Source organism: Acanthaster planci, linkage group LG14, assembly GCF_054643075.1.
Source record: "Acanthaster planci isolate LZ-2023a linkage group LG14, COTS_SCS, whole genome shotgun sequence".
Lineage (NCBI taxonomy): Eukaryota > Metazoa > Echinodermata > Asteroidea > Valvatida > Acanthasteridae > Acanthaster > Acanthaster planci.
In genome coordinates, this window is record NC_141790.1 from 3,209,891 (window position 1) to 3,226,196 (window position 16,306).

Here is a 16,306-nt window from a genome sequence, read left to right on the forward strand (position 1 = left end):
ACTTTGCATTTTTTCCCCAAAGCGGCTTGAAGGCGGAAAAAGGGGGAGATATACGAGATGTGATTTTTAACGATTTTATCTAGGGAGAACGCTCGCTTGATAAGTTGGTCGGGAAAAATATTGGGGATAGTCTACCCACGAGTGTTTGACAGAGTTCATGTTACCGATTCCTTCCGGAAGAGTGATGTTTTAAGTTTGCTTGTTCAGCCTGACGTGTACCACAGAGCAAGGAACAGAACAGACGCAGCAGGTTTGAAAATTTTCATTTGTCCAAATAGAAATGTTTATGGTTCGAGTTTAAGATTACCACTGAAATTCGATCATTTTCAGTTTTGAGGTAGAAAACATCGGGCAAATCATTTTTAAATACTCACTTTGCACATATCTCGAGTGCACTGGAATCGTCAAAATTACCCATGGCTGCAGCCATGGGAGTTGCGTGGGTTCGAACTTCCCAGCGACCAAACCAAACGCGTTTGACGTCGGGTTGTCATGCCATAGAGGAAAATTAAATCAGTTCAGCGGAGGAGTTGCATGACAGTCGAGAAGGACAAGGGCGAAATGAAGAATTATTACAATACTGATATCTGGGAACATCACTGAGAAAGTCGATTCGAGACAGAGATTGTTTTCAAATAGAAATTTTTAGGACTCCTGTGGGGCACGGTTTATTTTTGCTCAAAATGCATAAAACGGCATATACGTTAACCAGCTACCAAAGCCTTGACTGAAATTCATAAAACAACGAGCACAAATCCTGCCAGAAACAAGCATTGAAATAAATCAACAATCTGAATGATTCACAGCGATAAATTGAAGTAATTTCAAGTTCACCGTTGATACACAAAGCTGAATAGAACGCACGTCCACAAAATTTCCAGTTCTGAAAACAGGGAACAGTATTGACATCAATGCCAATGGGACAAGCAAAAAAAGAGATCCCACAACACGGGCGATTCACAGTGCGCCTCCACGACTTTGCAACGCGTCGGCCGATCACAACGTGCGAAATCTGCCGACCCTTTTCAAACGCGTACTGGGTCGACAGATTTCGCGCGTCGTGACTGACCGACGCGTTGCAAACTCTTGGAGGCGCACTACTGTGAATTGCCTATTTTTTCCCGATAAAAAAAAATTAAGTCATGATTAAATAATAAATCCCTCCATTTACGGAATCTTTCCAGAATGTCTACCCAATTCTCCCCTGACCACAGATTCAACAGGTAACCAACAAAGACCAGATGAGCTAATTAATAACACTGATTTTGCAAGCTGAATGCACTACCACTTACGACATTATGTATTAAATTTAAGTGACAGTTCTTAATTTTGGAAGAGGATTTCAACCTGTAACTTCTGAAACACTGGAAAAGTACCAACCAACAACCATCAAAGTTAGCATTATATGACTGAACAAGTTAGACTTTAGTCGTTAAATGTATAAAAGGCAGCATTCAGTCAATGCTTTCAGAGAAAATGACTTAGCAGGAGCATTTCTTTCCAAGATGTAATTTACAGCAACTCCTCAAAGGGTACAAGTAATATGTCTCCCTCAGTCCACTGGCCACACTCTCTGGCCTCTGCAGGCCTCTCCAAGGCCATGAAGGCCACCAAGCCATATATGACATGACGTCTACATCTCCACCTCCTCGTCTTGTGGCCAACCCCTCATATCAAGCCAGTGTTGGCCACCCAGGCCACCAATCTCAGGCACCTACCACACGTTTGTCTTTATATCGCTTGTGTATTTTCCCCTCGGCCTTTGTCCTTTCTGTCTGCTGGCCGGAACAACATGGGCCACCCCGGCCACTACTTCCTGCTCAAATTTATGCTAAACATCTCTGTGGTTTTTTCTGGCCACTCTGTTCTGGCCTATGTAGGCTACCCAAGTCACAAGAGACAGATCTAAATGCCACTTTACGAATTTGGCACCTCTTGCGCACCAGCCTCTCTCTCCTTGCTCTCCTCTTCCTCCTTGTCCCTGTCTCCTGGCCACAGCTTCTGGCCGATATAGAAAGCCACCACGGTGGCCAGCCCCAGGCCGCAGGTGGCCACCATGATACGGAGAGGGGGCAGCACTGACTGGGGGAGGACTCCGTACACCTCCACCGCAAACTGGCCCCGCAGCTGGCAAAAACTGCGAAGAGAGCAACAAAAGTACACTCAGTTCTGTAAGGCCTCATCCCATTACCTGGCTACGGCTAGCAATGACGCATACTTCTATGGGAAATGTATGACGCCACTAGCTCCTGGCTCCCATAGGCCGATGCATATTTTTTAGCCGAAGCCAAGAAATTCGGACACCACTGAACATGCTGTACATCAGGGTAGCAATGTAATACCCTGAACAAATTCTTTGGAAGTAGTTCAAGAAAAGATCCAGAACAAAGACTAGTATTTTTTAGCATACAGATCTCCATTTTTGCACAACTTTAATTATGCTGAGCATTTCAAAGCTAACAAGCGCTACGCCTAAAAACGAAAGGGGCATCCTGGACATGACTCCTTTAAAGGAAGGTGGCCACCTGCCGTCCATACGTGAGGCAACCAACCGATGTCTCACCTATAGTCAGGGTTCAGCACAGACAAGTTAAACACCATGATGCCGTTGTATGCACTCCATTTCAGCCGGTTGTTGTTCTGACTGCTCAGGATTTCATAGGGTCGATCGGGAAACTGCAATCCGCTGGCGTCATCTTGGAAGCAGTTACGGTAGTTCTAATGCAACAATTTGAAGATCCAAAGATGCAGATGAAAGTAACTGCATTCAGTTTGTCAATTGTGACCCGTTACCACAACATGAGCTGGAAGTCAGAATTTTCAAAAAATTGAGAAACTGGTATATTTGAATTCAGCGAAAGAGAGCTTTCCCAGCAGTACATATTTGGAATACTTAGAATGAAAGTATGAGCTGACAATGTGACATTATTTTGGCGACTTTGCGTCTTTGTTCCTGACATTGTCTCAACATTTCTGACAAGGCATGAATAATGCCATCATCAAAATCGTTGACAAAATGACATTTTTAAATATCTGATCCTGCAAAATATTTGGAATTAAATAGGAGACAGCTTACTTTTTCCAAATATTACAGGACCCCAAAATTGACGTCCACTTCTATATGAGTTTAAACCCACAAAATAGAAAAGAGCAGAATGAGACTTTTTGCTCATTTTGTTGTGACGGGTCACAATTAGAGAATAATAATCTCTGAATGACAGGAATGCCAATACTTTAATGTTTGGAAATGGAGCAATCTACAAAGGGGTAAATATGGACAGGAAAATCCCTAACTCTCAGAATGGATATCCTAAACAACCTGGGTACAAGCGATAACAATACTTCAAGGACTACTTCAAGATTTGTTTTCATTTAGAAAGGCTGGGGAGGGTTCATTTTTTTGCGGGGGAGCAGAAAACAGGAGCAAACCCTGAATCACTTGAGTCCAAATGTGGGAACCTGATCAACGTTACTTTAAAAACACAGGAATACAAAGGGACAGGAGGACCATAGCTCTGTGTGCTCCGCTGCATTCTTGATAATCTGCCTTGAACATTCCTCAGTCTACAGAAGTTGTCCCAAGGAAAGACTTTCAACATTGGGATTGGTCCTGGCATAAAAAACTTGACAGACCTCTTATCACTCAGAATTCTGTTAAAGACTGCACGACACAATTCACGTATTCTCTTTTAGTGGGGCTCGAACCTATGAGGTGTTGATTAACCACTGGTCATTAATCTTTGCTATCATTGTCGGTTAGATGTACCTCTCTTGTCCAGGCAGTTGCTGGGTCCGGCGAGTCTTGGGCAATCAGCTGTCGTAGCCAGCTCTGTGGCTGGGACCTACAGCCAACCTGGAGTCAAAAAAAGAAGTGTTTTAGTGTCTTTGCAAACGTTTACATGGAACTTGACACATGCAACTCCCCTTTTTAGAAGAAGATTCTACATAATTGAGTTTCTTTCAAACACAAATGGTCCTTTTTTTAATCAAAGCCACCAAAACAAAACATCTATACGAATCTCCACCAAGCCTTCATTGATTTCTATGTTTTCACTTATTCTCTTTTCTTTTTCTATTTGGAAGGAAGACAAAAATCACAAAGCAGACTAAATTGAGAGGTAAATCCTGCGGCAAGAACAATTGCCTTTTGAACTTCTAGATTTCACGTATCACCCGCACGGTGCAAACCTGTTTGGCCGTTTTCTCGTAGCTGTAGGTGAACATGCCATTGATTTCATTCACAACGTAATCTTCTTGCACCTCTTCAACAAACACATCACCATCGTATCTGCCACAAAAAAAGTTCCAAGAGAAATATTAATAATGAAAGTTAATATGTCAAACGAGACAAACAAATCGAAAGGAGCACCGAGTATTCACGCACAGCGAATGGTGCAAACTGTTCTCAGTGATAAATTGACGAGTATTGTTTTCTTGCCCATTCTAAAGGGTTGATGATCAGTCCCACAAAGAAATGATAACTTGCATGTTGAGCATTTGGAGTTAACTTACCTCTCTTGCCAATAAACTGTATCACGGGAACAATCTAGGGTCATATTAAACCCAACACACAAGAACGACAGCTTTGATAATGTAACACAATTCATTGAGATGAAGCTTACAAATCAACGATGGGTTTCAGCATGTCCTGGTAGTACATGACGATGGGACAGCCGAGGGTGTTATAGTCATACAAAACGGTCTTGTCCGCTGTAGCGGTGAGCCCTCTTGACCCCAGCAGAAAGGTTGGGTCATACACATCCCTATTACACAGAAAGAGAAAGAGATCTGGAAACGAGAGGTCTTCTCTGGAGAATTACATCCCACAGTTTTACCGAGATGGTTTCCAAAACTCACTGTAAGCCTTACATACAAGCAAATGTGGCTTTAATACATAAAACAAAACTCACTTGTATATAGTATACACATAGCCTCTCTTATTTGTACAATCCTCGTCCCCATTCCTGGATAAATGAAAAATGGAAAATTCTTGGAATAAAAGTGCAATTCATATTAAACCAATAGTCTAGTCTCTCTGAAATCTCATGACCAGTTGGTAAAACAGTTGAAGCCCAAAGTGTCCTTTTAGGCCATTTAGTTCTTGGTGGTCCCAAGGCAAAAACTATTATATCAGGGTTCCACTGAATTCCTTGGAAACTAAGATGTGTCATAATCAATGCTCTGATTCAGTCGTGGACTAAGCTATCTATCAACCACCAGCCATCTTTTATAATCAAAACAGTTCCTTCTTGTCCTACTTCAACTTTCTATAAAGTGGCAATTACAACCTCACAATGTTAGCCATGTTGCATCAGTTTTGACTTTATTTCAAAATCATCTTCAGGCAAGATTGAAGGAGGGTATTCATGGAAAATGCAACCAGTAAAGAATATTGTAAAAAGAGGTGCGTCAGACAAAGAATTGCTTGATCTACAAATACGGTGTCACAAATTAGACACATGGATTTAAACCAAAACAGGGAAAAGTTAAGCAGGGAAAAACAAAAAGCTAAATCTAATAATAGTCCATCTTTAACACCAACCATCAACAGTAATCAACACAAACTGATGTCAAGTACCTAAAATGGTTGTAAGTTGATAGCTAATATTCTATGAAGTAGTACTACTTCATGGAATATAAATTGTTCAGTATTCCTAATACTTTCCAATGAGTTTCAGTTTGGAACAAATAAATAAAAACAAGCAGAAGAAAGTTAAGTATGGAGCTCGGATCCAGAATGGACATGAGCACTGTATTCGCTCTGAACGGACACCACCTCGATGGTAAAAGGAGTTAACTGTGAGGCTCAATAAGCCTTTTGCCAGTTAAATTTAAATCAAATCTGGCACAATGATGAGTTCTTTAAATTCACAGGTATGGAACAATTTGAATTCTCCATACTTCTGAAACTGTTGCTATACCTCATGATTTGAGGCAAGCTTTTGCTTAGTTACACAAGAGACACCTTGCACCAATACACTGTTTTCAATGGATAAAAAGGGGACATAGGAACCAGTCCATTCAAGAGATGGTGGTCACTATGCAAAAGCTTACCCTTAATCAAGAGGTATAGCAACCGTTTCTTTAGTCAGAGGAATTCAAATTGCTATGTTTATGTGCAATCAGACAATTCAGTGTACCAGAGTTAACTTTAACTCGCAAAAGGCCTGGGTAAAAAGCAAATTTGAATCAATTTTAAGAGAGTCATTAGAAACCGAGAGCATTGTCGCTGAGCGCAACTTACTTTCTGATTCGGACATGTCTGCCTGGTGAACATCCTGCAACAACGTGTGCAACCTGATATTTGGGTTTAAACATTTTTCCTCAGTGAGTTAAAAAAAAATTGCATCATTACGTTTCCTATAGCAATAAATGAATCAATGAAATAGTGCCCAATCACATCCTCAGTGAATGAAGAAATAAAGAGAAAAAAAATCGAAGTGCTAAATGTAAAAAGTAAAACAAAGTCATAAAATGAGGCAACTTTCTGCAACCTTTTGTCAATTACTTTAAGAAAGCTTTTTTTTTTCAGAATTGCCGGGAGCAAGACACACTGAACCTAAATCTTCATCAACACTGCAAAAAGTGCAGTGATACAAGCAGAGGCACTTGTAATATTCATGTGGTGGGTCTGACTTCTAAACGATGCACAGTAACTGGAAATAAGGCGGGATGTTGTTTACTTCTTGAGTACCAAGTTTTATACAGCTTCATTTCGAAGTGGTTAGATTTGAACAGAGCTGGAGAATATGGATACTAGATGTTAACTGCACAAAGTTAAGTTAACATAAATAATAAAGACATTAGAATCTCACAGGTTTGTAAAAGTTCAGTTTTTGGGACAAATGTGCCCAAAAAGCACTTGGTTAATTTTTCAACCTAGTATCCAACACTGCCTGTACTTACTACTTGCTTCCTGTGGTGACACATCAGACTGGCGTCGTACGTGCTCATGCTCAGAGTAGACATACCACGAGCTTCATCTTTGCCGCTTGGGACAGAAGCAAAGACATTGATCGTTATTGAGACAAACAGATGACTTTCTGGACTGGAAATAACGACACAGTGATATGCTACCGTGCAGCTGTTTTTTAAATTGAGCGAAACTGGCTAAGCAATGATTTTATGACCAGCAAATATTCATAAGATCTAAAGCACACCTTTCCCTCACTCAAAAAATAAAAAATGCAAGTCAGTCAGGGAGTCTGTGGTTCGTAGTGTGCCAATTTCAGCCATCAGAAATTTCTTACTAATGAGACAGGCAACATGAGAAGATCATGCACAGAATACTGCAATAAAGATGGACAATAATAGAAAACATGGAATCAAAGAGAAAATATAGAACAAATAAAATAAGCCTTTTGCAAGTTAACTTTGACTCAAATCTGGTACACTGAGTTCTTTAAATTCGTGTGAACATAACAACTTGAATTTGAGGCAAGCTTTTGCATAGTTGCAAAAGAGATGCCTTGCAACAAAACACTGTTCTCAGTGGATAAGAACGGCACAAAGGAACCAGTCCATTCCAGAGATGGTGGTAACTATGCAAAAGCTTTCCCCGAATCACAAGGTATAGCAACAGTGTCTTTAGTCTGAGGAATTCAAATCGTTATGTTTATGTGCAATCAGAGAACCAGATTTTATTCAAATTTAACTTGCAAATTGCTTATTGCGTCTTACTGGCCAAAACAAGACTGTTTCATTGTCACATCCAGTGCAAAGTGAAATGATGCATGTGAAAAAATGAAAAAAAGTGAAATGATGCATGACACTAGCAATGCTTACCCTTCAGGCAGAGTATCAGCGATCAGAGACACATGTGCAAACTGTGCGGGAATGAAACAAGCATACATTGCACCATTAACTGACGATCAGGTTCAAGGTATTACAGAATGAATTTTTACTCCTGATTTTTACAAATTCCAGATTTGGTGAGTTTTAGTTTCCGACAACGTCATCAACGTAGTCTTGAATTTAAAGAATTGCATGAACAAAATCTTCGCAAAAATTGTTTGAAAATTGTGTATACGGATAGCAGGTTTTCTGAGTTTAATTACTAGCTGCATTTCATCCACTGCCAAATGAACTCACCAATTTTGTGCTGATCACACCTTGTGCTAGTAGCTCTCCAACTTGGACGCTGGTATTCACTGACAGGATTCCCTGATTAGACAAAGACACCTGTGAAAATGTGAGAAAGAATGACATAGGATGGGAGGCTGACATTAATGGAAGACTGTCAATAGATTCCTTGTGCCCATGGGCCCTTGTGCACAAGTATCTATAGTCTTTCTACAATACTACGTCGCTGTTGGTACTAATTTTGGCCCAAAATTTTGACTTTTAATTGGTGTAAGATACTGCATCCAAATTTTTGATGTACAGGCTGCTCATCCCAAATACTGGCCCACTAGATCCATTTTTGAACAATATTTGAGTGATATTTCTTAACCCAACCTCACATTTTTCAAAACTCAGGAGCTCGCGCTTACAGAACCATTTGCCGCCTCACCAGGCTGTAACCAGTGGCCACAATAAGATTAAGTTCATCGCATGCTCTGCCTCCACAGACTTCTTGGACTTTGTGCATGTGTGCCAAACAAATAGATGACAAGGGTGTACCAAACAAAATTGACTAAGTGGGGTCAGGTTGGCATAGTGCTTCTTTCCTCGCCTTCCACCTCTGCGGCCCAGGTTCCCTGCCCAGCTCAGCCACCACGTGGATTGGGTCAGTCCCCACCTGATTTGGTGGGTTTTACCAAGACTATTTCTCTATGGTTTTCCTCCCGCCTCTAAAACTGTGACTACTTCTCATTGTCACCTCTCTACAGATTTTTTCAGGCTTGCCAGCTACAATGCCAAGAGCAGTTTAGAGCAATATTTTATTACCAGAAAGACTCCATGATAACGTCCACCAGAGCTGAGTTGGGGCACAAGTGAGAGTTTAATCTGCTAATCATGACTGGGTTTGCAGATGACCTGATCATGTTTACATATCCTCCAGTGTGAAGTGGTTAAATGTGCCAATGTCATACCAAAGCAAGCTCTGTTTCATGAGCTCATACACCATTTCCCTCTCTACTGAGTTGCAGGATAAACTACCTGCTTGGCAATGCCCAGAGATCTCGCCCTACTTACCATGTAGCTGTTGCACTCCCAAGCACCAGGGATGACGGTGGCACTCAGGTCCAATGTCTGGCCCAGGTCCAAATAAAACAGCCGATCGTGGAAATTTGTGACGAACCCTTGGTGCTGTGAATAAGGATGGAAACACGTCACTGTGCTATTATTTTCTACAAAGTGTTTTAACAAACAAGGAATGTGACCCCTTGGCCGCAACAGGTAGTGGAAAGGTTGATGACCTCAAGGGGATTCAACTCTACCATTGGTTTTTTTTTTTAACTTTTGGGTATCTTTGACAAGTAAGCATCAATGTACTCAGGCCAAGAGCTGAGAAGTACACACAGACTTCATGCACATTCACTATGAAAATACAAAGTACTTGTCATCGTGAGTTACCAGTAGGCAACACTTCTGAACTTCCACCAACAGATTACATGAACTAGCCAATTGAAAGTCTTCAGAGGGGGGCACTGGGGGCAAAGGGAGGGCGACAAGCCCCCTTCCCTCGAGGCCTGTGTAACCCCCCCACTCAGAAATTAGAGGAGAAAACAAATCTTGTTGTCCGCCTTGGTCAGTATGTGTTTCAACTGCATGGCACCATGTATATGCACATGGAACCCCAAGTACTGGGCATCAGAAATGATATCCAGCCTACCCTACCCGGCATTTCTCCAGTGGAGGTGTTACTTCGGCCAGCTGCTGCTGAACGTAGACCACCTGAGACAGCATCTGCAGCTTGCTGGTAGGGGGAAAGGCGCTCGTGTTCTCGTTCGTGTCGACTGCATACAACAACTGAATATTGTTTGTAGGGGTGAAGCGGATTGCGTAGGAGTTGCCAATAAGGTCAGGCAGGGGGCTCTTCAGAGGTAGCTATGTGATAAATCACATTGACCAAGATCAATTCTGTGCAGACCTCTTGTGGGGGGTGCTCTGTTTAGGTTTAGACTCTGACGATGTGCGCTTTGCATGGAATTGGCCTGGTGGCAGACGTCAGGTCAGGAGCATGTGTTGGAAAGCTTGTAATACAAACAAAAGCAAGGCTCAAAGCAAATTCTGAAGACCTTTATGCAACTGAGCGATATGGGTTGCTTGAAGCATTATGGAAATCTATGCAAGTAGCTGACCATACCAGTCTGGTCTCTGTTTCAATCCAACTGTACAAAAGACCACATAGAGTAATGCATATTATTATTTAGTTGTCCAATCAAACATACAGAGACACAGGAATACAATGAAGGAAAAAAAACACATAACACAGGACACCGTAAACACATTGGAAAACAGAAAGACACAAACAAATAACTGAGATAGAAAGTAACTACATGTACAAAGATGAAACAATCAGGTAAGGGCCAAAAGGAAATAAGAAGCTCTACATAGGTATTTAGGAGCAACTAACAAATATTTACCAAAAATATGTGGATCGGGGGTTCCAAAAGTGAACCAACTTCAAACTTGCTTGCTAAATTAGGCTTGCAGTTGTACCATGTACAAAGAACAATCTCTTCTACGAGTGTGTGGTTCTAAGAAAAAAAACGATGGTAAACACTCAATGTTCCAGACCCTCCTGAAGACGAACAGAGCATACTGTTCGGAGCGTTGAGTGTTCACCATCGGTTCTTCTCAGAACCACGCACTCATAGAAGAGATTCCTCCTTGTACATGGTGCAACCGCAAGCCTTACCTAATTTAGTACTTCTGCCATGCACAGCTTCAAGTCTTATCTAAACTTGCTTGCTGGTTTTCACAAAAATATATCCCATGGTTTGTCATTTGTAAGTTGAGTGAAATGGAAGTGCGTGCAACTCAGCAGTGGCGGAAACCTATTCCCGAAACTGACGTGATGGTTCAAGCTCTTAAAATATCTTTTCAATGCCAAAGCATTTTCCACATTAATTCCAAAGTTCTGATAATCCCTTCTGATCACAAAACATTGCTCGGAATAAAGGGTATCCTTACTTGTAAGTTTTAAACTTACCTTGACTATCTTTGGCGGCAGCCCCTCCCTGCCAAAATACACACAGCCTTTTGTTGTCAGCACTGCAAAATCTCCATTCTTGTCTGAGTGGCAACAAGGTCGGAAAAGGGTTACAAGGTATACCACTTGGAAAATATTTCCACAGCCAGCGAGGCAAGTATTAAACAACAGTGAAGTTTATCCATGAAATCTACACAGCTTAATTTCCGTCATAGGCTCATGCATAATTGCAGAGTGTAGACTCACGATCAGAAAACCATGTTAAAGACAGGAAGACTCACTGGAAATCACTTGATGGACAGTATCGTCATCAGCCAATGCTAAGGATGGGTCTCGAGAATGGACGACTGTCTTGATAACTGCTTTGCCTGTCGTTATTGGGGGAAAAAGACCAATGATTAAATGATACATTAAAAAAAATGGACCTTTGTATATATGTGAGGATAAATGCCAAACAATGCAATACCTGCGACAGCACTGTAGTAGATGTCTTGACTATCCCACACTACCAGACTACTAACTCCACTCTCCAGCTGAGCAAACGATGTCTGGTTCCCTGTCACATTAAACGGCAGTGCGAAGGGCTTGGCCAAGATAGCGTCTGTTGGATGAATGTAATCGTAGACAAACTGAGCACTAAGTGAGTCCTCTCTATCCACCAGGAAGGTGACAGTTTTCAGGGAACCAAAAATCGAAGCTCCAAAAATTTTGCCCTATGAAAATAAAGATGGAGAGAGAAAAACGAAGAGAACTTTCTTGTTAAATTAACATTGCTGTAACAGACAGTGAGATTAGAACAGTACTGCATAGCACACAATAACCCTTATTTTCTGTGAGTCCACGATTGCAAAACGAAATGCCATGATGTGACTGTTCAAGTCAAACTTGAGTATGATGGACACAACTCTCAGTGCACTGAGCCTGGGAGTTGGCTGAAGATTTTGGAATGAGTGATGAGTGAGTGATCGAGTGAAAAAGGAAGAGAGGCAGTGGGTGAGTGGGCGAGTGAGTGACAGACAAAATAATCTAATCCGTGCTCCCATGTGATAGAGTCTCTTCATGCAAATGACTAAATCTCCCAAACTCTCTGGGATGAACATTTCTGCTTCGAACCTTCCAGAGCCCCAAAAGCAAAAGCGGCCATACTATATTAAAGTATGCCTTATGCTAACAAGTCCACAGGTCATCTAGCCCTTTTTAAACCCTGGCATTTTATTTAGTGCATGTAATTGCATTTCTAAATGTACTCTTACCCAGAACACAGATTGAAATTTTTTTGAGAATATTGAAATAAAGAATGCAGGGTGTCCATAAAATGGAGATGGCAACTTTCATTCAAACAAACATAATGGAAGGCCTGCTGGTTATAGACGACGTACACTCACCTTGATTGGGAAGCCCAGCTGGAACTGTCGAATGGAAAAAGACTGACCTCTGTCGGATGACAAGAAGTAGGTAATTGTTGTCCGTGATGGGCTGTAACTATTGAAGGCAACAACTGAGCTGTCTTGCTTCTAAAAAGAAAAGGCCAAGACCAACTTTGCACCAGCTGGATGCTGTCACCTGTTTTTAAGTCTATCAGTTCCATGATAAAGTTTAGGCAAAACATCAACATTTCTTGTGTCATTTCTATGGTCATGTACCATCACTCCTGAGGCTTAACATAATAAAGAAAAAAAGTGTTGCAAAGATATTGGAGAACCTTTACAGTCAGCTCTGTAGGGCTAACAAGGAACTCTTCCCAAGGGCTCATACATATCTTGAATGTTGACGGTTTTTGATAACCCCTACTACTATGCAGGACCTCAAGTTTGAGCTGTAATATTAGAAATATTGAAAATGAGGTTAATTGAAAAAAAAAGTACATTTTCATGGATGGTAATTGCAAATTTCGCATGGAGCCTTTTGAAAGAAAAATTAAGAACACTTCAGATATTCTGTACCAGACACCACTCGGTGTCGCTATAGCAACACGGGAAGGATGCCACCTGGTTGATGTCCACATCGTCGGGGATGCCAGTGGCTCGGCTCAGCTGCTGTGTCCTCAGATTGTAGGTGAGGACGGTCCCGCTGACAGCCATGATGAGGTTATCACTGGAGAACGTGGCTGATCTTAACACAGGAGAACTGGTGCCTGCCTATAGGAAATGCATACAACAACCTTTGGGCAGGAATTATCAATGGCAATGACCAGTCTGGACAGCCTATTACATCACAAATCCTGTGCAATCTGACCAATCACAAGGCTTGTTCTAGCAGCATGCAATCAATTGTATGGGTACTTGATTCTGCGTTAGGGAGTGCTTTTCTTAAAAGTTACAGCATATGGAACAAAAACACTAATTAAAAATTTCAATTGTAACAATTTGATTGGCTCTGCAATCAAGCCTGACTACAAACGTAAACTAGAAATTCTAAAACATGTTTGTACCGATCGGATTTAAAATTAGTCGTTGCCAACTTGAGACATTTAAAGGTGAATTTGCACCATGATTACTGTATCAATAGGGAAAGGTCACTATGCCCATATAAGGTAATACTCCACACTGATGACTTATGTATATGCTAAAATAATCAATGAAAGACACAACTGAGCATGCTTGAAGTTGAATGCACAGTTGGAGCACAGGGAATCATTTTACCATAATAATACCAACAAGGACATTTCTGGGGCGGACCCAGGAATTTTTCTAGGGGGGGAGTCAGGCCAGAGATTTTGTTTTAATGTCTCATTTTTGCAGACTCTAGTCTCCTGGACATGAGAATTTGCAGGATGTTCTTGTGTTTAACTTTACTTTTAATAGTTATTTTTCATCATTTCCCAATTTTTTAAAAGTTTTTTTCTCTACGAGTGGGGGGGAGGGTTTCGACCCCCTGGGATCCGTGCCTGCATTTTTATTGCACAATACATTCCCTCACAGGGTGCTCAGAGTTTACGGTTACAATACTCAACCTACAGCAGTCTGATGTTGCTATTTTCTCTTCTCCTTGTAATTTGACTTGTCCTTTTTCTTCACATGGGAATTGCTTTTTGTGTGTGTCAACCTAGACTTCCTGTTCGCTATCGTTGAGGGACCTTATAACTGCATGTTGTCAATAATCAAGGTCATTACAGGTACACCGTTTTCTGATTTTTGAAATCCAGTTTCAATATGCTAGTTGTTCTGTTTGCATGATGGCTCGGTCATATCTGTCCGAAACAGGAATCACAAAATAAAACATTGGAAGAAAAAAAGAAGAGAATTTCCCCACCTTCAAGAGGTCTGATGAAATGTACAGCGGGTCCAGTGCAGACTCAAAGCCATCTCTTGTTAGATATGCACCTCCTCTGAAGAGAAACAATAAAAAGAATCACACAAAAACAGATGTTTTAAAGCGACAAATAAAAAGTTGAGCCAAAACCAATAGCGGTTATTTAGGCAACTTAAATTAATTCCAATCACGTAGGTTGCTGAACCAAGTTTTCAAACTTCACGTATGAATCCAGACTTCCATGTACTGTGTATATACTACCAGTACAAATGAAAAAGATTTTTACAAGACTGGCTGGAAATTCTCAAATTCTCTTACAAAGGCCTGCCATGTCAAGGTAATTTTGAGCAAGCAGCAGCAATCTACCTGGTAAAATGTACTCATTTAAGGAGCAAACTTTGACATCTCGGTTGAGCAAGACCAGATGAGAGCCCTCAATATACATGCTTCACAGATACAGTTAAGACTATAAACATGCACAATAAGCAGTTTCAATTTCTCTCTGCAACTAAAAATGTCGAGCTCTGGCAAATGTGATATGTGCAGTGCATGTATTAAAACTAGTACTGATACCTTATATACAGAAGTGTATCCTTCCTGCACCTGTGATGCATCAGGATTGAGTGGTTGCCTTCGTGGGTAAGAGGGAGGCTGGCGACAGTTGGGCCATCAACAGGAAATGACCAATGATTGATGCTGTTGGCATTCGAGTTTGCAGCAACGAAGCTAGGAATGAAATTGTTCTCACTCGGATGGATGAACCACGGTATACCATATTTAAGTTTAACAAATCACTTTAATTTTGAAATTTAAATTCACAATCAAAGATTAAAAATTGAGACAAGAACCAGTTGCTCCTGCAGAAAATCTCGGAATGGCTTACCTCCCCTTTTAACAACTGGTCTACAACCCTGACAACTGAAAAGCAACGTTGGCTCATGATGAAAAACTGATGATGCATAAATATTGACTGCTCAAACTCCCAAAAGGACAAGCATTGCCGATAAATGTACTCGGACTGTAGCTTTTAGGGACAAATATTCCATCTACACAGTACCATTTCATTTTAAAATGCAATATCACAAGATTTTAGCTGGTAAGAGTTCCAAATAGTTTATAAGGACACCACTTGACACTGAGACTGGTCTGAAAAATTCTAAACTAGGCCCATTACTGCATTAGTCATGTAGGGCCTGTATCAATAACGTTATTCTAAGTAAACCATGTCGTATTTTCCCTCCTAAATTGAACTTTTCTGGATATGATTTTGCTTTCTGATGGCTACTAAATAGGTCACTGTAGGGAATAATTACTGGCGTATTACGATCGGTAGGAAGCTTGTAAATGAGCTACCGAAGACACGTCTAGCTCCACACCCCAAACTAGCCCTGAACTCAAGTTGGTGTGAATGTGATGTTTCCTAATGAAGGCTTTACCGATTCTGCATTTACACATGTAGATGTGCATTGACCGGACCAATCGCCAAATATAAACTACTCCCAACTATAAATTCGTTCTGAAAGTAACATCTCTTTTACCAGTTTGAAAACAAAGTGACGAAGAAGGCACAAAATGGCATAGGATACAAGAATGCTGATGGTTCCATCGCAGTTCCTTGTTGAACAATCAGACCTCATTCATATGCATGCATGACGCGGCCGGCCGGCCTAGCCTGCGAGCTGCACTCGTGAAAGAAATACTTAGCGCCCTCAATAGTTTACGTTTAGCCAGTGTCAGAAACTTTCAACCAATCACAGCGCCGTGTTATATGTTAGTACAAAATCAGAGCTCCCCCATATTGGTACGGTATAGTAGACCAGCTTAAATCTGAAATCATTTTCCTTTCTGGAAAAGAACAGATATTACATCTAGTTTAACAAACAAGTTCCTTCAAGGGGTGTTAGAAAAGGGCGAAGTGGGTTAGTTCGTTGAGGTTCAGTCGCTGAATCTGCA

The 16,306-nt window shown here is 41.1% G+C and overlaps 1 protein-coding gene across 5 annotated transcripts in view; it reads right to left on the reverse strand.

The window, feature by feature from the left end:
* The window catches only part of LOC110988413 (cation channel sperm-associated auxiliary subunit delta-like), a 17,935-nt gene extending 1,760 nt beyond the window's left edge, over window positions 1-16,175 (reverse strand). For 2 of the 5 annotated variants that reach the window (XM_087145569.1, XM_087145570.1), the window contains exons 1-20: window positions 15,892-16,175; window positions 14,927-15,079; window positions 14,354-14,429; window positions 13,045-13,239; window positions 12,487-12,615; window positions 11,568-11,814; window positions 11,383-11,469; window positions 11,102-11,184; window positions 9,784-9,993; window positions 9,139-9,252; window positions 8,092-8,181; window positions 7,786-7,826; window positions 6,907-6,991; window positions 6,245-6,297; window positions 4,911-4,964; window positions 4,623-4,763; window positions 4,189-4,288; window positions 3,767-3,853; window positions 2,564-2,718; window positions 1,933-2,137 (exon numbers count right to left, since the gene is read on the reverse strand). In XM_087145569.1, the coding sequence (XP_087001695.1) occupies window positions 1,933-2,137; window positions 2,564-2,718; window positions 3,767-3,853; window positions 4,189-4,288; window positions 4,623-4,763; window positions 4,911-4,964; window positions 6,245-6,297; window positions 6,907-6,991; window positions 7,786-7,826; window positions 8,092-8,181; window positions 9,139-9,252; window positions 9,784-9,993; window positions 11,102-11,184; window positions 11,383-11,469; window positions 11,568-11,814; window positions 12,487-12,615; window positions 13,045-13,239; window positions 14,354-14,429; window positions 14,927-15,079; window positions 15,892-15,959 (2,373 nt within the window). In that variant the 5' untranslated portion in view covers window positions 15,960-16,175. Of the gene's footprint in view, window positions 1-625; window positions 2,138-2,563; window positions 2,719-3,766; window positions 3,854-4,188; window positions 4,289-4,622; window positions 4,764-4,910; window positions 4,965-6,244; window positions 6,298-6,906; window positions 6,992-7,785; window positions 7,827-8,091; window positions 8,182-9,138; window positions 9,253-9,783; window positions 9,994-11,101; window positions 11,185-11,382; window positions 11,470-11,567; window positions 11,815-12,486; window positions 12,616-13,044; window positions 13,263-14,353; window positions 14,430-14,926; window positions 15,080-15,891 lie in introns of those variants that run through there. The other 3 variants (XM_022251868.2, XM_022251867.2, XM_087145571.1) reach the window with 3 other exon arrangements.
* Window positions 16,176-16,306: the final 131 nt, after the last annotated feature.